General features: G+C 44.6%; 1 protein-coding gene across 2 annotated transcripts in view; it reads left to right on the top strand.

Moving 5' to 3' along the window:
• Nucleotides 1-22,695, top strand: part of Smad1 (SMAD family member 1) — a 60,894-nt gene that overhangs the window by 33,900 nt on the left and 4,299 nt on the right. For both annotated transcript variants that reach the window (XM_034522527.2, XM_076915447.1), the window contains exons 3-6: nt 7,681-7,938; nt 10,799-10,915; nt 14,337-14,558; nt 20,057-20,313. In XM_034522527.2, the coding sequence (XP_034378418.1) occupies nt 7,681-7,938; nt 10,799-10,915; nt 14,337-14,558; nt 20,057-20,313 (854 nt within the window). The remainder of the gene's footprint in view (nt 1-7,680; nt 7,939-10,798; nt 10,916-14,336; nt 14,559-20,056; nt 20,314-22,695) is intronic.

Genomic DNA, 22,695 nt, shown 5'->3' with positions numbered 1-22,695 from the left:
AACCATAGGTGAGCTAACATCTTAGGTGAGTTACTCGGTCTCCCTGTATCTCCATTTCCACTCGTATCTTGAGATGTATTCTCATCAGTTTTCATTTCCTGATGTGCATGTGAGTGCAGATGCCCTTGGAGGCCAGACATATAGGAACCCTTCTGTATGAGCCGCCAGATGTGGGTGCTGGGAGCCAAGCTCCAGTCTTTCTAAGGCCGGCTGAAATATACTCTTAGCTGCTAAGCCAGTGCTGCAGCCCTTCGGTTTCTTCTTCATAAGGCAGGTGTGACTTACAATAACGTGTTACCGTGCGGCTCTTGTGAGGCTTTGATCAGGTAATCTTGGTACAGCCATCAGCGTATGTAAGCGACGTGCGGCAGGGAAATGCCATTGTTCTAGCTCAATATTGAAAGGAAGGAGCGTTTTAGAAATCTCTGTTACCTGTCTCATGAAGAGTTAAGCAAAGCCCTCAGTTTGGAAATCTAAAGCTAAGACAGCATTGCTCTCTCTCATGCACTGCCTACAGTAGTTTTTGTTTTTAACTCCTGGTGTGATAATTTTAGCTTATACTCTGAAGTTATTCCCTACCTTAGAAGACTTCTGTACTCTCTTATAACCTCATGCCTTCCCTCTGTGGAAGTGAGGCAAATAGATGTTTAGCAAAGGAAAGGAAATTGGGCGAAGAGGCCGAGGGGGAGCTGGTGGTGGGAGGCTGCTGTAACCATCTTGCCGATGGGGACACCTGCTGGTGGTGACATCTACGTGGGAATCCAGCAAGAGCTTGTACTCCCTAAGTTCACCCACTGGGGACCCTGGGCCATCTTGAGTGAGAGCCAGTGTGTTTTCCAGGATACCACGCAGCTTGACCAAAGTAACTGAACACAGTTTTGTTTTGTTTGCTTTACATCTGTTTGTCTGTGTGGGGAGAAGCATACACCATTGTGTGTGAGGCCCCACTGCAGCTTGCAGGAGTCAGTCCCTTTCCTTCTACTATGTGGTTTCCAAGAACCAAACAGGTTCTCAGGCTTAGCAACAAGCAGCTTTACTTGTGAAGTCATCTCTCTGGCCCCTGGACACTGCTTTGTTGTCAGCAGTCTAAGGCCAAGCCAGCCATTCCCATAGCATATTGGTTTGAGTCTGCATTCTACCTAAGACTCAGAGCTACTATTGTATGGAGTCTTAGAAATGTGAGGAGTCATTGCTAGGTATTTGACACAAGTGAGAAACCTGAGGTTTGGTTTCCATAGCTAGAGACATGGAACAAGAGACTTGTGTCCTGTACCCAACCCAGAGTGACCCAGACTGCATTCACCCAGATGTCCAGGTTCTGGTTTAGTATGTCTGGGATAATGTTCACAATCTGCTGGTGAGTAAGGATGTGTGGAACATACTTTAGGAAGGACTACACTATACTGTACCTAACAAGGCAGGAGTTGTAATAGTACTCTCAAGTGTATCAATTGAAAACACATTAAGGACTTTTATATGTGAACAACGGGTCCACTCTCAAGGGCATGACACTGTACCAGATGAGGAAGTCAGATGAGAAATAAAACATGGTAAATAACATAGGAAAGCCTGTACAGCCACCATGGGGCACAGGGAGGAAGCCTTCCTGCTGGTGTGGGGGGTTGTCTGAGAGACAAGGAGTCAGAGACGCAGAAGCCAGGTGACGAGGGAGAGCTTCCCCCAAAGATAAGTCAGAGCAGGAACCTCAGTCAAGGTCCCCAGTCATAGCCAGCATGTGTGGCTCCGTCTCACAGAAACACATTTCCCAGGAATCATTTGTGGTGGGCTAGAAATCACTGGTTCCCATTTCCTAGGAAGTTGAGTTATATTTAGGCCATTTTTAAAGTAATCTGAGTGTTCGGCTTTTATTTGTTTGTTTGTTTATTTATTTATTTATTAAAAAAAGATGGATACTGACTGAATACAATTCATTTTTCTACCTGTGTTCAAATTGCATTTGCATTTTTCCCTTCTATGAATATACTTTATACCTCTTCAGAGTAATTGCTGCATTCCTACAATGTACACAATACAGTGTCCTCCTTAGGTAAAACAGTCTGTTGAAAATAGATTCTCAAAACAATGACCTAAGCATGGGTGTGGGAAGATGGCTTAGTCAGGTGTTAGCTGTGCAAACAAGAGGGCCTGAGTTTGGTCCTCAGCACACACTGAACAAACCTGGTACGGTAGCACATGGTTGTAATCCCAGTTCTGGGGGAAAGAGACAGGCAGTCATGGGGGTTCAATGGCCCAGCTAGTCTAGCCTAAACACTGAATTCAAGGTTTTGTGAAAGAGCCTGTTTTAAGAAATAAAGTAGAGAAACAATTGAGGAAGAAAACCTAGTCTCTGTCTCTCTCTCTTATATGCACACACCACCATCATCTCTTCCTCTCATACTCTCATGCACATACACACCATACACACCACACATACTGACACTACACACACACACACACACACATGTATACAAGCATGCACACACACCACATGCACCCCATGACTTTCACAATCTCCCCTCAGTTTTGTAGGACTAAGTAGTAAAGCCTTGTCGTTGTGAACAGTCTTTTTACTCAAGCCTTGACCCCTCTTTCTTCAAGTGCTAGATCCAGAATGAGTTACTTAGCTAGGCTGAGCCTGCTTCCATGGAGAAGCATAGATTACAGTTGTAAGAATCAGCATAGAGACACCCTGTGGTGGAGCTGTGCCCTCCACTTGACTTTTATAACCACAGCTCAGGAGACCTTATCTAATATTTCAAACCCTGCCCACCCTCAGCTCACCACCAGTGAGCAAACAAAAAGATAAAGGGTTTTTAGCTGTTGTTTATTGCTGTTAAAATTTAACCTTGGTTAAGATTCAGAGAACCATTTCTTCGGTTTCCGAGGCGTATCTTGAAGTAAGGGATTTAATTTTATAAACAAACATACTATTAACTTGAAAGCCGTCTTACCTCCTCCCCCCCTTTACATGAATGGTTTCTGCCCACAAGGTCACCCAGTACTTTCTTATCAGGGACATCTGTCTTAAGCTGCTGCTGAGGCAAGTTACCCTTTTTGGTAAGAGTTGTTACAGTAAGGCTGACCGCGCCACCTCTCTGCTCTTAGATAACCCCAGTGAGGTGTCCCGAGATCTCACCTGGACTGAGCTTTGCACACGCAGAGCTACAATTAGGTATACACAAAGTCACAGCAGAATTTAGGGCAGAGCTGTCTGAGGAAAGCCGGAGTGTGAAAACCCAAGATTTGCTCCGAGTCTCGAGGTGGTCATCCTGTTGAGGACACTTAACCTGTACCTCCTCTAGCCCTGCAGAGGAAGCATCGAGGCAGCTTGATTGTCATTCTGTCTTCATGGACAAACACAGGCAAAGAAACTGGCAACCTCCTCATCAGAGCTCTCTCTGTGTTAAAGCAGAAACCAGCTGCCTTTTGGAGAACATTTGGAGGGTCAGAGCACAGCTGAAGACTTGCCAGGTTTAGAGAACATGTTGCCACTGACCATTTGGTGTAGAATTTCAAGCCGCGCCTGAGACTCCGGACAAAGCTCCCATCTGGGGTGTGAGGGTGGTGCGTGCTCTGTTGTATAATTTTAGCCATTCTCAGTCGTTCCTTTCCTGTGCGCCTTGGCAACAAAGAAAAGCAGAGCCCAGTAGAAGAATCACAGATATCTCCTCAGACTGCAGCATCCTGCAGTTTTAGTCTTGGTTTGGTTTTCCTGTTAGCTGGAAAGGGATTTTACTTTTTCATGGAAGGAGATGCAGAGTTGAGAAGCAGAGTTAATAGCAGTGAGGGAAGGAAGAGTTCTCCCTTCTGAAAGGTCAGGAAAAGATGGGAAGAGAAAGAGAGCATCCTTCTTTTAAATTCTTAGAGGGCTGGAGAGATGGCTCAGTGATTAAGAACACAAACTGCCAAGTTCAATTTCCAGTATCCACACTGGGCAGCTCACAGCTACCTGTAACTCCAGCTTCAGGAGGTTTAGTACCTCTGGTTACAGAGGGCACCAGCATTCATGTCCATGTACAGATGTGTATACAGATACACACATATATACACAAAATAAAAATAAAATAAAATAAAATAAAGGCTAAAATAAAGAATTTTTAAACGTTTAAATAAAGATGTGGCAGAAAGTGAATGGTTGAATTGGTAAAGTGCTTCTGGCACTAGCCTGAGGACCTGAGTTTAGATCCCTAGCATCCAACCACAGAGTTCCCTAGACAGCACACACACACACACACAGACAAGCACACACATACACACACACACACACACACACACACACACACAGACAAGCACACACATACACACATACATGCACACGTGTGTGCACACACACACACAGACAAGCACACACATATGCATGCACACACACACATATAGACTTCAGGTGGCTGTCAGGTACATGAGAAAGGATCCCCTCATCCAGGCCTCTTTTTCAGAAAGGGCACAGAGCTCAACCAGGTCCAGTATTAGTTACCAGAGTTCTCTGAATACAACCTGGTCACCTTAGAGACAAAGCTTTAGTAAAACCAACCATTAAGCTTCAGATCCAAGGATAAACCTCGGGGCCCAAAGGCAAAAAGAACAGATCCTTGTAATGTTTAGAATGCAAAATTGGAATCTGGCTTCTCCAAAGTATCTTATAGAAAACAGCATCTCTGGAAACACAAAGAGAACAGTTCCAAACCAAGCACACTGTCCTTAAGTATGAAGTTTGGGGTGCTTGGAAACTTGGAAGACACTGTATGTGCCTTTATGGACTAGGTTGTGTGTGTCCCTAAATTCATGTTGAAGCCCAAACCCCAAGTACCATGGAATGTGGGTTTTAGAGTCAGGGCTGTTAAGGAAACGATAAAGTAAAATGAGGGCATTGTGGGAGGCCCTAACATAGTCTGCCTAACATCCTTGTAAGACGGGTTAAGCTATGGAGAGACACCAGGATAGTAGGCCATCAGGAACCGAGAACAGAGGCCTTGGGAGAACCCTTCATCCTGGACATCAGCCTTCATGACCACAGGAAAATGAATTTCTGTTACTCTGGTATTTTATTACAGCTGCCCTAGGAAACTAACACAGCCAGTGTCTACAAATCACAGCGCCACCATGGACTTGAACAGATCTTCTGAGTGCTTTTGTTTTTCCGGTACTGGGGATGAACCTGGGCTCTCATGCATGTTAGGCAGGTGCTGTACTGCTAAGCTGTACTCATGGCTTTTTCTTCATTTTAACTGTATGCACATGCATGCAGGGGCCCTCAGAGTCCAGAAGAAGGATCCCTTAGAGATGGAATTATCCATGTGGTTGCTGGGAATTAGAAGAACTGTGCATGCTCCTAACTACTGAGCCTCTCTAGTTTTTATTTTGAACAGTCTCGCTGAGTTGCCCAGGCTGGCCTTGAACTCATTTTGTAGCTGAGGCTAGCTTTGCACTCAGCATCCTCCTGCTTCCTTCTCCTGCCCAGCTCTTCTTATTGTCAAGAAGGCATTCGGCACCAAGATACTTTCCTGTGTAAATGTAGTGGCCTCTCAATAAGGCATCAAGAACTTTTTAGATTCCAAAAGGTAGACAGGGAAGAAGCTAAAGCCATTTGGAAAGAGAAGCATTGCCCCTTGAACACCAAGAGACAGAACAACAGGAGCTGGACCTGTTAGTCATTGACACCCCCAGTGGTGGTACACATGTAATCCCAGCACTCTGGAGGCTAGGCAGGCGGCCTCCACCGGACAGCCAAAACAGCCAGGCCTATACAGAGGAACCCTGTCTGTCTTAAAAACCAAACATGCATATACATGCTCTCCCTCTCCCTCTTAGTAAAATGCAAATAAATAAACAAAACCCAAGACACAAAATGATGGCACGGGCACAGGCCAGAGCAGAAGGAAACATCTGAGAAGTCAGCAGAGCATACATAGGGCATCATGAGAAAGGTCCTTTCGGTCCCCAGGACAAAGATAGACTCCTAATCAGTGGTCTGGTTAACCAGTTAGAAAAAGGGAAAATTATATGCATTCCTCATACCACAAATAAAACTAGTGGCTCAGAAACCTAAACAAATTGGGAAAGTCCCTATGCCCCAGAAAGGTCCAGGGATGAATTCTTCCATTCAGCATGGGTATGCAAGACTTTATGACTGCAGATTCATAACACACACACACACACACACACACACACACACAGACACACACGGGGGGGGGGGGCGGGCAAGCACACCCTGTGACGAGGCCAGAATGAGGGAAGTAAGCAGAGGAGACGGGGGGGGGGGGGGTGCTTCTGACCTTCAGAGCCGTGTGTGTTTTGGGGATTTGTACAAAGCTCTGGGGAGGTCGCTGAGGAGTGACAATGAATTGAGCAGATAAGCCTAATACTGGAGGTGGGAGTTGTACCCAAACAAGTTTTGAACAAAGAAAACATTCCAATTCTGCAGTTTTAAAACATGCTCTTTTTCTTTGCTATTTTGGGGTCAAAAGGGCAGATGGGCTTCCAAAGGTATTTGTCACTAAGGGGATGCTACCTGGTGACCCTGGAGGATATCTTGGGGTCTAATAACATTCCCCAGGGTGGGGTTCTATAAGTCAGTATTAGGCAGCCGCCCATCCCTTGCAGGTCACCAGTTTGGTGTTGGCTCTGCCAGGGTTTAGGGAGTTAACCTGCTGATTCCCTTCATTTTAGGTTCTTAACCTGTAGCTTTCAGGAGAGACAACTCTTTTTGCTTGTGTTTAAATACCTGCCTCATAGACCTTCCTATTTGGGGGTTTTCAGTTAGCAAAATGTGACTGTAACTTCTGGGTCCTCCTTGGCCCTGTTTTGTGGATCGCAGAGAAGTGGGTCCCTTTATCCAGATCCTCAGAGGCTGTGTGACTAGCCTTCTTCCTCGGCCTGTGGGTGTTAATGTGTTCACTCTGTTTATTTCTTCAACCTTCTTCATTCTGCTGCCTTTTATTTTAAAAGGAGCTAATATGTCATTTAAAATACTTACTGGTAAGTAATATCATTCAGTACATTCAATATCATTCAATAACTCAGATGTCGGCAGACTGTCAAGTGAGAGCATCCATGGCGAAATATAAATACGTAAACGGGGTAGCTCAGACTGGACTTCAGCCTGAGTACTGGGATTGTGGGTGTATGCCACAGTGCTGTGTGTGTCTGTGTGTGTGTCTCTGTGTGTGTGTGTGTGTGTGTGTGTGTGTGTCTGTGTGTGTCTGTGTGTGTGTCTGTGTGTGTGTCTGTGTGTGTGTTTCTGTGTGTGTGTGTGTATGGAGGTGTGCAAATGTCACCAACCAACTTTGTAGAATCTATTCTGTCCTTCTCCTTTTACATGAATTCCAGGGATCAAACTCAGGTCATTCAGCTGTGTGACAAGTTCCTTTACCCATGAAGCCCTCTGGCTAGCTGGTGATGTATACTGTTAACTATGCTTTAGTTTTTTTGTGAGTAGAACATTTTAAAGTGGAATAAAGCAGCATGTTTTAATCTAAAACTGTGCTTTGAGGCTTCCTGGGTCAACAGGCCAGGGGCGCTGCTCTCCGGCCGAGTCCTGTGATCTGGGCTGGAGAGTCGCTTTCCCACTGGTCAATACTGTGGAGTTGACAGTTGGGGTTCCGGTCATTTGCCCTCACTTACTGTGAGGTCATTACCAGTTTTCACCGTTCTCATTTGTCTTTCTTTTCTTTGTGTTTCCAGTTCTCCCGCCGGTGCTGGTTCCAAGGCACAGCGAGTATAACCCTCAGCACAGCCTTCTGGCTCAGTTCCGAAACCTGGGACAAAACGAGCCTCACATGCCACTGAATGCCACGTTCCCAGACTCCTTCCAGCAGCCCAACAGCCACCCATTCCCCCACTCCCCCAACAGCAGCTACCCCAACTCTCCTGGCAGCAGCAGCAGCACCTACCCTCATTCCCCGACCAGCTCAGACCCTGGCAGCCCTTTCCAGATGCCAGGTAGGAGGGGGTGATTGGGGCGGGGTGTTTGGGGAGGTGGGTGGGCGTGACCTGCAGGGAGGAGGTCTGAACCCCCAGCAAGGCCTCGTGAGCTGGTGCTTCAGAACTGCAGTTCTAGAGAGTGGAGCCTCACAGCAGACAAGGGCACGGCCTGCTTGGTTCCTGCTACATTTTCCCCTTGTTTTCAAGTTTTGAAACAGCTGCATCCTTCTGGGAGTGGCACAATTGTTCCAGCCTCTGCTCTCCATAAAGAAAGCGGGAAAGCGCCATGTTACACGCAGTGCCGTTCTGAGAAGCGGCTCCAGCGAGCATTTCTGACATGGAAGAGCCCTTGCTGTCAGTGTAGACTTGGAAGAGCTGTTTTCTGAGGGGTCACAACCCCCATTTAATTAGATTCATTTAACCAGTGATGTAATCCCAAGAAGCATGTACTTTTAACAACAAGGAATTGTAACAGACGTGCTGGAGACCATCTGCTTGTTTAACTTAGCAGAGACAAGACCAGTTATTTTCCTGTTGTAGTCATAACGGATGCTGTAATAGTTATCAAAATATGTGATTAATTAGAATGTTCTAGTTTCCAAATTGCAGGTAAACAAGCATCTCAAATCTTAGTGCCAGAGTCCTTGCCAGTCAACAGCAAGAAGGATTGTATAAAACAGAGCATCTTGAAATCCGGGTCTTTTTGTGAGGGAAGATAACTGGGGAGGCAGGCATGTTTATGGAGCCACTTAAAGGGCTTTAGATTATATTTTAATTCAACATCGGTATTGAACCTTCAGAAATTGAAAAGTGGTCCACACGTTATTGCTGCTTTTTTTTTTCTTTAATTATTCTTATTTTTCAACCTGTTTATTTTGCGTTATGTCTTTCTGTTTGGGATAAAGATGGAAGAGAGATTATTTTAATAACCAAACTGATAACACTCGATGGTTTCCTACTACCCACTCCCTGACAAGGCTGCTGAATCTGGTGGACAGGTTGGTGGTGACAGGGTCCATTTCAGAGGACTTTTGAGCAGGGGCAACCCTGGGGATCCCCAGTAAAGAGAATCAAAGACTATTGCTAGAATTCGCTCTTGCCCTTGGGTGCCAGGAATTAAAGTACAAGCTCAGAAGAGCAAAGAGAAAGAGTGTGGATTAGGGGAGATAGCAGAGGACTCTCAGTAAAGACCCGGCCGCTCTGAGCCCTGTTGGTGCTAGTGAGATTTTCATGGCCTGTTGGTGTAAGTTCATCGGTTCTGTTGAGACACCTCCTGGCTTTGCTTCTGGCTTAAGGCACAGCAGACTTAACCTTACAGCTGTAGCAAGAAGCTGGGGCACGGAGAGGGCCAACTGAGAAGTATAGAAAAGGCCTCTGGAGCCTGGCTGGCTCTCTGCTCCTTAGCAGCTGGGATAGATTCTGCCAGGGTCAGGGGTGGTGGGAGCTGCCGGGGAGCCCTGAAGGAGCAGAGTTTGTTATTTGGGTTCCACAGTTGCCCCTAAGTATTTACCCAAGCATTTATGGATCCCTAAGGTAAAATTTCGTTCTCAAGGCTCTGCTGTACATGCTGGGTGGGCTGACAAGCCAATGAGGAACTTGGTTTTTGAGTCCTGTATTTTACAGTAAGAAAATACTTGTCTTGCATTAATGTGTGTGGTTTCAGTAATCTTATTACTTGTTAGAAACTGTTCAGAGGAGACCTATGTAAATTCTAAAACAGAAGACAGCTGAGCTAAACTGATTTATTTCTTAGTATTCTGCTATTGGGGAATTTTAGGCTAGTCATTGCTTAAATGGTTATGGTGAAGGTAGACCTAAGAGATTGTCATGGAAACTAAGTCATGGGAAACTAAGTCTCAATTAGTAGGTCATAACAAACCCGGGCAGCAAATTCCTGCCCATAGGTTTAATGTCAGAGGCCTGGAAAGAAGTTTCTCCTTACCAAGTCTTGTCAGGCAGTTTGGTTACACCAGTGAAACCAAACTTGAGGGCTCTCAGAGTCTGTTGCATGAGAGTGTGCACACATGTTCTTAGTGGATTTAAAGTGACATGATCCTAGAGAGGATGGAGGGTTCCCAGAGCCAACTTACAGGTTTTTTTTTTTCCCTTTCCTTTCCTTTCCTTTCCTTTCCTTTCCTTTCCTTTCCTTTCCTTTCCTTTCCTTTCCTTTCCTTTCCTTTCCTTTCCTTTCCTTTCCTTTTCACTGAAACGTTACTGAAAACAAAGTTTGGTGCCATGATCATTTTCTAAAACGGTACCTTACGTCCAATGTCTTTAGCATCTAATCCTTTGCAGAGGGGTAAGAGGTGGGGATGAGGCAGGGTCTGATATAGCCGAGGTTAGCCTTGACTTCTCCATCATCCTGCCTCTGCTTCCCACTTGCCAGGATTGCATGCTTATGCTACGACGGAAGCCCTTTTTGTTAAGGGGGGCTGATTCAGCTTGAGTACTTAATGCTCTCAGAACAGGGAGGCAGAGACAAGCAGATTTCTGGGGCTCACTGGCCAAGCAGCCTAGCCTGCTTATAGAGGTCCAGGCCACTGAGAGTCCTTGCTTCCCCCATCTTATCCCCCCAAAAGGTGAGAGCTGGCCAGATGGCTCAGTGGGTAAAGACACTTGCTGCCATTGTGAAAAACTGAATTTAGTCCCTGGAACCTACATTTTGGGGAGACCTAACTCCCCTAGTTATGCACTGACCCTCACATGTTTCTCCTCCCCCCACAATAATTAAACCCAAAGTTATTCTCTGACCCCCTACATACATGTGCACACCCATCCATCTGCATACACATGAACAGGTATACAGATACACACAGACTCTCAACACAGAAGAGAATGGATGCCTGACACATGTATTCTTTTCTTTAAAACTTTGTAGCTGACACCCCCCCACCTGCTTACCTGCCTCCTGAAGACCCCATGGCCCAGGATGGCTCTCAGCCCATGGACACAAACATGATGGCGCCTCCACTGCCAGCGGAAATCAACAGAGGAGGTAAAGTCGGTTCCTCCTTCTCCTTCTTAGATACGTTTGCTCTTTTCAGGCCCAAGTGCTGGTTCCGGCCATATAGACCTTCAAAAAGTAGCAGTTTGCAAAACATAGAAAAAACTGTTGTTGTTTTAAGACTAAAGGAAAGAATTCTCTAGAACCCAGCTTGTTGCTTAAACCCTGTCACAATCTCATAAGAGATCTCGGAATTGAATGAATTTTCAGTAGTCTATGAAATGGCCGTAAGCATCCTTCTGCCATTTTGTACTAGAAAGTTAAGTGAAGCTAAGTCTCAGCATTGGTGATTAGAAAACCAAACTGTTGGTAAACTCTGAAGACAACCAAACATGCTGTACATCCGTCGGTGCTGAGTATTCAGCTGAGATTTACTGTTTATGTGAAAATGAACAAGCTTATCTATCATTAGCATGCTAACTTGCTTTTACCTTTTGTAAATGGTTATGTAATATAAACAAAGAGCTATTTAAATGCATTTATCTTGGGTTTAGTATCAATAAATATGCGGTTTGTATGGCTGTTTCATGTACCTGTATGCCTTTGAGGTTGTTAGATAGCTCTTGGCATGAAGAGCTAGCGGGGGACACGGGCGAGGCCTGTGTTACATAGTATATGTCTTTTATTTAGATGGCCATGTGTTCAGGTCTTCAGTAATTCATAATGGGATCAGTGCTGCAAGAGTTGTCTTTAAATGGACCACGAGGAACAGGCCAGCCACAGTAGTGCAAAGCACACTTCCCACAGGTGACCTCACTAGAAATCCATACAGCTGAGTTTCCAGAGGTTGCTTTGCACGCGCGCACACACACACACACACACACCTCGTGATTTTATAGCTCTTACCTATCACTGAAACAAGTAATGGGGCCATTTTCCATTTTCCTTTCTGTACTCATGCCTAACTTGGTTACCAGAAAAATTTAAAGGATAAGAATTTATTCCTCTTCCCTCTAAGAATTTACAACTGAACTGAAATTCATTCACCTTTGCTCCTTGAGGAGGGGCTGGTCTTCACCACCAGCTCCACTTCCCAGTAGTGACTTGATGGATAGCCCCACCTGCTTCTCAGGACCACAGTGGGATGTTGAGTGGGCTTGAGGGAGAATGCAGATGCTAGAATCATTGAATCCAGCCCATGCCAAGAGGTGCCATGCCTGCCCTGGCAAACTCTCCCATCCACTCAGTAACTTCTGGGGAGGCTTCCAGCAAGCACTGGGTCCGGGGGTGAAGCAAATGGAAAGTAAAAGCAGTATGGCTGTTGAATGCGCCTTATTTTGTTCTTAACCCCATTTTTAGTGAAGTGAAAGGGGCCTTCACTTCACTTGGACTGAGTCAGAGTTGCTGGTGCTTTTTCAGGACTTAACTATTATGCTGTCCGTACATGTACTTAAATATTATATGCGCCCTGTTCATATGTTTTCAGACCTACAAACTATAACCAAGAACAAGCCCCAATGCCGACTCTGGATTCGGGATGATAATGTGTCCATGTAGACTCTTGGGTTATATTGAATATGCCAATCTGATGGCAGATCTCTATGGTGGGAGGGCATATGGGAAGTCTCACTTTGCAGTGACCCAGAACGTTGGCTCCAAAAATAAATACTCTCAAAAAACCCTTAGCTATACAGTTAAGTAAATTGGAACATATATAAATCAGTGATTTTGTTTTGAAGTTTTCTTTACAGGTCCTCTGTGTTTTATGGGTCTTGGTCATTGTTAGATGTTGGGAGTCAACAAGAGAAGTGTGTGAGAGAGTAGCCTCTATCTGACCGATTTCTGGAATTTTTATTTGGGGAACAAGATACCCTGTGTGGACCCTGTATCTGTACTGATGAGATCTGCTCCAACACCCCAAATAGAGACCATGCTTTTAAGATTTTTTTTTTCCTTTTAAAAAGCTTTTAAAATGTTCCCCGTTAGAGCCAATTTAAAATCACCTAGCATGTTCAAAGTGTTGGCTTTTTTCCTGTTGTCACCTGTGGTGGTTTTCTCAAAGCAAGGGTCAGCAAACTACAGCTCACAGACAGATCAGCCCACTGTCTGTTTTTATAAATAAAGCTTTATTAGAACACAGCTGTGCCCATTTGTTACATATCATCAATGGCTGTTTTCGTGTGATGCAAAGGCAGAGTGGAATAGTTGTGATAAAGACCATATGTCCCACAGAATCTTTCTGGCCTTTTATAGGAAAAAAAAATGTGTCCGAATCTAAACTAGCTGAATAGCATTTCGAACAACGCCAATGCTGACAAAAGGCTGTGTGACTGGTCGCAGCTGCCTTTGAGGTTTGGCGCTTGTGAATCACCAAAGCTTTGCTCCTTGAAGAACATCAGAGTGACAGGGGAGCTGTTTAGAAAACAAGGGAAATAGTTTGTTTTCAGCTAAGCCACTTAAGTATAAAATGTAACTAATGAAGAACATGGAAGCCCTTTTTTATAGCATGCCTGCTGGATTTTCTTTGCATTTCTTCCCATTGTGCATGAGGCCCCATGAGGTTCAGATCAGTAGTTACGTTGGCACGGTGTGGTCTGTATGCCTGGGGTCTCAAAGGCGGGTTAAAGGAGGTTTGTTGCAGAAAGGATTCATCTCCCAACCTTTTGGTTGAAAGCATTTAGAAGCATTTTCTGTTTGGAGATTCGTTAGGCTTAAGAGCTCGGACTTAACAAGCTGCATCCTGTCAGTAAAGCTGGGTAGTTTCCATTGTTGGCCCATTCTGGGAAGCGAGAGACAAAACACACCTGCTCGGCATGACTTAAAGCAAATATAAGGAAGTTAGCATGGAGTCTGGATGAGAGAGATATGATTCACTGAGGGAGAATGGCCAGCTGGCAAGATTTCTTCCTGAGCTAGAATTGTAGCAAAACTGCAGCCGTGGCCATCATGGCTCTTGTGAAGCCAGACAGCTTCTCCATGATAGTAGAAGTTGTTTTTAGTGCTTTGAGAAAACAGAAGTTTACCAAGGCTTTGCCAAAAGTAACTCCTTTCCACGCCAGCCCCATTGGCACATCTCCAGGCCCCTCTTGTTCCTGAACCACTTGGTTTTTCATTGGTCACTTCTTGTATTTTTCATAGGTATCGTGCCAGCAAGAGTGATTTCTATTATTTCTCTATGTTAATGAGCAAGTAATAGGGCGTTAGTATGCAGCAAACGCTGTTGCTGGACTTGCTTAGCTGGTATTTTGGTTTTTCTGCTAGTCATTGGAGAAGATTGTTCCCCAATTAAAGGAAAATGCCACCTTTAATAAGAAGTGCTTCAGCTCCCAAAAATGATACATGTGATCATCACAGTCACCTTTGCCTGTCTTTACTGCATGATGCCCAGCCAGTTTTCAAATGCGGTTTCGGTTTGGGGGCGCTCCAGGCGCAAACTGTGAGCAACACACAATCTTTTCTTCTCTTCTTACAGATGTTCAGGCAGTTGCTTACGAGGAACCAAAACACTGGTGCTCTATTGTGTACTATGAGCTCAACAACCGTGTGGGTGAGGCATTCCACGCCTCCTCCACCAGCGTGTTGGTGGATGGTTTCACTGATCCTTCCAACAATAAGAACCGCTTCTGCCTTGGGCTGCTCTCCAATGTTAACCGGAATTCCACCATTGAAAACACCAGGCGACATATTGGGAAAGGTGAGCCTTCCCTTCACTCTGCTTGCACGTGTTCCTCTAGAGGTGACTCAGTCATTTCTGTGGCAGATGCCAGTGAATGTTCAGATACTGCTATTTGAAGAATTTATCAAATCCATATTATCAGGAGATTGTTCTAATTGATGATCTTAGTGGTTTTCCAACTCTGACAATGTTGATAGGAATTAGCGGGTACCGTGGTTTGCTACTGCAGGCAGTACTCTAACGTTTTTGTTCTAAAAACATCTTAAAAATAATTTTTACATTTATTACATGTATGTGCACACACGTGTTCATGTGTGCACAAGTGTCTTGATCACAGGACAGTCTGGGAGTTGGTTCTCTCCTTCCGTCCTGTGCACATCAGAAATCAGACTCAAGTCATCAGCGTGGTGGCTAGACGCCTTCCACCCATTGAGCCATGTCACCGTCCCGCCTATCTTTCTTAATAGACTTAATTATTTATTAGTGGTAGATTAAAACAGTTCTGTAACATTTACATGCATTTACTATATGATTAAGCAAATGGCTAACTGTGTGGGTAGGTGCTCAGCTCAGCTCAGCTTTCCTTGCGAAGTAAGGAACATAGAATCATGAAGGGGTGTGGCATCCCTTGGAAGTGTCAGTGCAAACTCATAACTTAATGACGTGGCATGCGTGTATTTATGTGCTGTTGTGCACGTCTGTATGTGGGCCTGTCTATATACCCTCCGAACATGCATGTAGTTTTTCTACCCTGTGTACCGAAAGGGCAAAGAAGCAAAGTACTGACAAGCACATACCCAGGGACCGGATCATCGCTGCTGATGTCGGCCCCACTGAGGGAAACGGTGGTTGCCTCCAAGGCTGGGAGGAGGCGAGCCTGGAGGATCTCCTGTGAGAGGAAGTGAAGAAAGGCTTCAGAAAGCGATGGTGCCTCTTGGCATTCAAGTCCCACCTCACAGCTTTGTACAGTTTAGTGCCAAAGTAGATTTGTCCTTTGGTCTCCACGGTGGTTTGTATTGAGACCCCTTGAGAATTAGAAATCCATGGATGTTCAGTTCCCTTACATAAAACAGTATCGTAACTTAACTTATCACACTTCACCTTTCAAGTGTCCGTATAGAGTCTCACCTACTGCAGAGTTCACGTCATGTAAACAGTTACACTGTTGAGTGGATCAAGAGAAGGCATAGCCTGTACATGTTGGTGCTGGTACTATTTGAAAAAATCATTTTGGATCTGTGCGTAGTTGAAACTGGGTTCCAGATCCACAGATAATGAAGAGCAACTATAATTAACTACAGTAGTGGATCTAGAGATACTGCTGGGTGTGGCGGTGGGCGTGACTCCTGTAATACCAGCACTTAGGAGGCTGAAGTAGAAAATCAGGAATCCCAAGCCAGGTTAGCCTACACAGTGAGATTCTGTCCGATAAGTAAATTCTAATTGATACAGCCATAGGAATCATTAATAGAGAAATGAATTAATTGGGAAGTCCAGTCACTAAATGGACAGTGAGTGCTAGAATACGAAAGTCATCATTTTGCAGCCATTGTAGTAAGGACCAAGCAAGTCTCATTGGTATAGGGCTGGTGAGGTGACTCAGTGGGTGGGTAAGGAGTTTGCTGCCCAAGCCTAGGGATAGTAGCTTAGTCCCCAGAACTGCACAGTGGGAGAAAGCCAGCTCCTGCACTTTGCCCTCTAGCCCGGCTTCACACCATGCTTCACACTGACACACACATCATCCATACACATCGACCAAGAAACTGAGCGCACTAAAACAGAGAGCCGTCAATATATGCCAAGTATGAACAGAAGTTTTACAGCAGAGCATTTACATGTTTTAAAACATTTCTCTAAAAGCTATTTTAGTTGCAAGGCAACATAAAAATAAAGTATACAGTGGATAAATCTGCATAGCCAGTAAATTGCTTGATTGATCCCCCGCCGTGGCATCACCAGTGAGAGGCAGACAAGAAGCATGAGCTGGGGAACCAGAGGCAGGCAGATCTCCATGAGCTCCAGACCAGCCAGGAAAGAGTGAAGCCTTGTCTATAAATAAATAAATAAATAAATAAGTCAGCATCTGTAGAAATAGATCGAATAAAAAGGGGGATATTTTAATAAGGATAAGAGACATTTAAGAAAATGTTCTAAGATTATTCTTAGAGGAAACCCAATAGCTGTTGAGATGGGACTCGGTAGACATCTTACTGATCAAAGTAGGGAACTGGAAACGACGGCCTAAGGTGAACATAGGCTCACAGCACACAAGGGCATTTTCCTACGCCAGGAAACACAGGATTTCCTGTCAGTACATTCAGTATGGAGGAGTGCATGTCTCACTAAATTTTAGGGGGACTATGTCCCCAAACTAGGAAAAAGCCATATTGTAGAATTTCCTCTTTAGGATGTTACAAGGGGCTGGATGTGGTGGCACACGCCTTTAATCCCAGCACTCAGGAGGCAGAGACAGGCGGGTCTCTGTGAGTTTGAGGACAGCCTGATCTGTAAAGCCAGTCCAGAATAGCTAGGGTTTCAGAGAGGAAACTCTGGCTTGACCCCTCACCCCCAAAAACAGTTATGAGGGAAATAAGGGTTCTGGGGACGCACTTCTTTAAGTCACCCCAGATGCCAGAGTAGTAGACTTAGAGTTCCAGATGGTGGACAAAGCCGGGGTCATCGTTACACATGAGCTGAGGACTCACATCCTGACCCGCAAGCAAGCAGCAGAAACACCATGCAGACATCATGACTGATAGTCTTCTTGGGACATGTCCTTAGAGTGAAGCCAGAAGCTCTTGTTTATATATTCTTTCAAGAAAATTCTTACTAATTTGTTTTTTTTTATAAGATTTATTTATTTATATAAGTAAATACTGTACACTGTAGCTGTCTTCAGACAGACCAGAAGAGGGCATCGGATCCTATTACAGATCGCTGTGAGCCACCATGTGGTTGTTAGGAATTGAACTCAGGACCTCTGGAAGAGCAGTGGGTGCTCTTAACCACTGAGCCATCTCTCCAGCCCACTAATTTTGTACCTCCCACTAGTAATAGACATGTGGTGTTTCTTCCCTTTACCCTGGACAGTTCATGGGTGAACTTCATGTCCGTCCCTCCCTGTCATTCTGTTTACTTAAAAGCTTATTTTTCCTGACCTGGTGTGTTATTACTTTTCTGTTACTATAGTGAAACCATAACCAAGGCGCTCAGAGAACTGAGTTCATTTGGACGTATGGTTCCAGAGGAACCAGTCCGGCATGGCTGGGAAGCACAGCAGCCGGAGCATGGGGGTTAAAGCAGAAGCAGGTGGCTCTCATCTTCAACTTCAAACACAAAACAGAGAGAGAGAGTGAACTAGAAATGGTCCAAACCTTTAAACTCCCAAAGTCCACCGCTACTGACACTTCCTTCCAGAGCTATACTGAGAGAGAGAAAAAAGTTGTATATACAGGCAGCCTTTGGTCCTTAGATGGCTGAGTGCTGTGGAAACATTTCAAGCCAGGTAGTAATTCTTTCTGTATTATTTTGTGACTTAAAATGTGGTGCCATGATGACTTGGAAGGGTTTATAAGAATAGTTAAAAATCATAATGGATGGACAAGAAAAAATTCTGATGTTAGGGCTAGTAAAAATTACAGGTAAACCAGTCGGCGTGTAGAGAGAACAGCAAAGAAGATCAGACCCAACCGTGCTGGACATGTACGTGACATATACGGGGGCCGATGTTAGGTGTTGGCATCCGGTCAGTAGCATTCCCTAGTGGTCCTGTACTACACACCACACGTGCGAATGGGTTAATGTGTATCTGTAACAAGGCAAGCAATTTCAAAAGCTCTATGAAAACACATTTGATCTGAAAAGTCATTTTTTACCTCAACAAAAGTCATAAAAATTCAACTAAACTTCTGTAGGTTAAAACATATCTATCTATCTATCTATCTATCTATCTATCCATCTATCATCTATCACTCTGTCTACACACACACATGTACACTCACATGTATAAAATGAATAAAATCGAAAGACAAAGGAGTAATAGGAAAATACAAGATAAACTATATCCAGCCCTGAATACACAGCTCATAAGTAATAATAAAAACCCTGCAACCGCAGCAGGATAAATATATAAGCAGTAAAGACAGTGAGTTCACAGGAGACACGCAAATGGCCGCAAAGCCTTGAGCACACACCCTGCCCCATGTGCAAATTAAGACGATTGGATTATTTCCCAGCTGCAAACACTTTGCTCTGGATCAGCACTGATGTGCATCAGGTGAACGAAGCGCCCACACAGTGTAAACAACACAAGCATTCTGGAAAGTCGTTTGGCCATGTGATTCCAGGGCCTTCAATCCAGCCATTTAATTTCCAGGAATCTCTTACAGATATTCGTAAAAATTGGTCCAGTGACATTTGTCATGACTGCAGTAATAGAAAATCCTTGTCAGCAGTGGTGCACTGAGGTAAACTGGTTGAATACTTATTATCAGGACAGTCGGGCAGAGGTTTAAAAGTTTGCTCAGGAGCTTTACTGATTGCAAAAGCCAACGCAGTGTGTGCATACCAACAAGTATTTTTTTCTGTCACCAAAGCATTGTTTATATTTTCATAATTTTCTAAGATGAAAAGTCATCTTTATTATCAGGAAAAAGGTTTCTTTTCTTTTAAATAGTTTTATGGCCCTGTGTATCTATAGAAACGCCACACGGTGTTTCTTCAGACAGTTCCAGTAGCACAGTGCCATGGCATCTAGAGGGTCTGAAGCCACCCCACCTGCCTCTTTGCTGGTGTTTGTTCCCCCTCGGGAGGGTTCGAGCTCTTTCTTCCTCCCTGTTTTTAACTTATTTCCCGTGTGAAGGGGCATGTGGCATTCGGAGGACAGCTGTGCAGGACTGGCTCTCCCACCTTTACCAGGAAGAGGATCCAGGCCACTGCCTGCTCCTCCCACCTTGAACGTGGGGTGTTGCCTAGACTCCTGGCATTCTAATCTTGGAGAAGTTTTCAGGTGTTACGTGTAGTGGTTATTTTGGTGAGCTTTTGTTTCACACAGTCCCACTCCCACCATTTTTTTTTTCCTATTTCTGAAGCTTTTGTTTTTAACTAGATCTCCTGTCTTACAACCCCCGTAGGACTTATTCACCTCAGGTTTCGGTCCTCCGTGTTTATTGATCATCCCTTCCGTCTCTCTTAAGTTTTCTGAACAATTTAGCCCTGGCATAAATGCAGGAGACTTGGAACGCACAGGATGCCCCAGTAAACTCTAGGTTTTACTGCACTCTATTTTTAGAGTGCAGATATACTTTCAACCCTGGCCAAGTGGGACATTAAATACTTACTGAAATGAAAGTGTTATACTTTATTATTTTTGAGAGACTTTGTTATTTCCTGAACAGGCTCGCTGACACAAGGGTAACATAGTTACCTATGTGTTTTGTCACAGTAATCCAGCCTGACTCTGCCTGGGCACCCTTCAGCCAGATAACAACTGACTGACACAGTCTGTCTCCCCACAGGAGTCCACCTTTATTACGTGGGAGGAGAGGTGTATGCAGAATGCCTCAGTGACAGCAGCATCTTCGTGCAGAGTCGGAACTGCAACTACCACCATGGCTTCCATCCTACTACTGTCTGCAAGATCCCCAGCGGGTGCAGCCTGAAAATCTTCAACAACCAAGAGTTTGCTCAGCTCCTGGCACAGTCTGTGAACCACGGGTTCGAGACAGTGTATGAACTCACCAAAATGTGCACCATTCGAATGAGCTTCGTAAAGGTGAGCGGTGCCCGCCTGCAGCATTCAGGCTGGACCCCCACACATACACACACAGTGCTGCCCACCACACATCCATGCTCCCCCCACCACACACACACACACACACACACACACACACACACTTTCTCACAATATGTAAGTCTGTGCTTTCTTGGTGTATATTTCTATCAGCAGGCTCACTGCAGAGGTTTTTTTTTTTCAAACCTCCAGCAAGAGGGTCAGTGTCCAGGAAGTTGTCTTTGGAACATAGCAATGTAATCTTTTCCTCCCACTGTGTAGATCCCAGGGATAGAACTCAGATCCCCAGGCTTGGTGGCAGGCACCTTTACCCACCTGAGCCATCTTGCTGGCCCTGCTCACACTTCTATTATTTTTGAGAGAGGCTCTAATATAGCCCAGGTAGCTGGGCTGATCCTGTGGAAGAGTGTGAAGCCCTGTTCTGTCAGCTCTGCGTCTAGAGTGGCTAGGATTCTAGGCTGTGTGCTACCATTGCCCCATTGTAGGGTCTCTGGTGCATTAGGCCAGTGCTCCACCCACTGTGCTGTGTCCCTAGCCCCATAGCTGCTATAATAGCATAGAAAATGGTGTGTCTTTCAAGATGTAGCTTAAATACATGGTCATCCTATGAGATCAGCTGAATACATGCCTTTGTTCCTCTAGTTCTAGCTTCTAGCTCTGTATGCGCAGGATGCGGGTGCCTATCGACTGTCGCTCTGTAGTCAGTTATGATCTTTTAGGTGCCTTGTAGCAGTTTGATTCCTGGGACCCATGGTAGAGAGAACCAAGTCCCTCAGCTGTGCTCTGACCTCCACATGTATACACACAGGGCTGGGAGGGGAATAAATAAATGTCACAAAATTAGTGAGAAACTTATTTACACTGGAAATTATTTATTTTTTTTTTTTTTACATATTTCTAGTAAATTGTGTATTTTGTGTATAACTGAGAAGTTTGTAAGGCCTTGGCCCTCGGCTCCAACAGTACTGTGTGATATCAAAGAAAGGAGAAGACTGGAGTCATTGCTCATAGCATATATCTCTGTCCACTTCTGCCACTGAGAATGAAAGTTTTTCAAGATGCCGATGAAATGTTAAAAAAAAAAAAAAATGCATATCTGATGAGAGCACACTCTAGTAACTGTCTCAAAGATAAGTCTTTACCCCGATTTACCTTGAGGAAGAACACTAATTACAAACTTGGATGAGGCAGTCGTCTTTCATGTGCAGTCTTCAAAAGCTCTGTAACTTCTTGCCAGGCCTGTTTAGTAGTGTGTTCATCACTGGGTGATTCCAGAGCCGCCCTTGGCCCATCCTCACCCAGATCAAAGGCTCCCTTCCCTCTCCTTAGCTGAATGTGGCACCTCTTTAATATTAAAAAATATCACCCCTTAAAGAAGTTGACTGTATATTGTGTGCACGTGTGACCACAGAGCCGCCCTTGCTCATTGTTCACAAACGCCATTTAGCTTTTGACTTAGCACTTCGGCTCGGGCGGTTTACGAAATGAGAGCAGCTACTTGCCAAAGTGTTTTTTCTTTGGAAGAAAGAACTCGTGAGAGCGGGGGTGTTGGAACTGTGGTTGAGACACAGGGGTTGTTCTCAGATCTCCTCCTCATGGTCTGTAAAATGGGACTAGCCGGAACTGGCGATTTGGTAATCATGCCTGAGGTCCTTGGTGGGCTGTGATTATTGAAATTTTGAAGAAGTTTTGCCTCCAATAAGCTGTCTCCTTAGCATTTGTTTCTTATTAATTATACACCTAACGTTTAAATGTTACTTTTGTACAACTAAAAACATTTACGCTAAGGTACTTAGAGTTTTTTTTTTCTCTTTTTGTCAGTGTGTGTATGTGTGAACACAACATTGTGTCTGCTGCTGGAGGTCAAAGGAGGGGGTCAGGTCTCTTGTAGCTGGAGTTATAAGCTGTTGTGAACAATCATAGGTGCCTGGAACCAATTTAGGTCCTCTCTAACTGCTAAGACATCTCTTCACCCCAAAGCTGCAGATTCAAAATTTATTGACTTCATTCTTTCTGCAAATACTTTACCATTATTCCAAAAAAAGGAGACAATACAGAGAGGGGAAGGTACGTTCTAAAGCCTGTAGCTTCAGGATGCATATGGCTTCCTGTGACTTTATTAGGAACGGAACATAAAAGAATTTAATACTAACATGGCATCTGTGCAGGATAGGACGGATGTGGCTGGGGGTTTAGGATGAACAAATCTTACCACTAAAAAGCTGGCAGTGGGCTAGAGAGATGACGTTCTCATCATCCACGTCTGGCAGCTCATAATTGCTCGTAACACCATCTCCAAAAATCAGACCCCTTCTTTTGTTTTCTATGGGTACCTGCATGCACGTGCACATGATATGCACATGA

This window comes from Arvicanthis niloticus, chromosome 18, assembly GCF_011762505.2.
Source record: "Arvicanthis niloticus isolate mArvNil1 chromosome 18, mArvNil1.pat.X, whole genome shotgun sequence".
In the NCBI taxonomy this organism is placed as follows: Eukaryota; Metazoa; Chordata; class Mammalia; order Rodentia; family Muridae; genus Arvicanthis; species Arvicanthis niloticus.
This window is presented reverse-complemented; position numbering and strand designations above follow the sequence as displayed.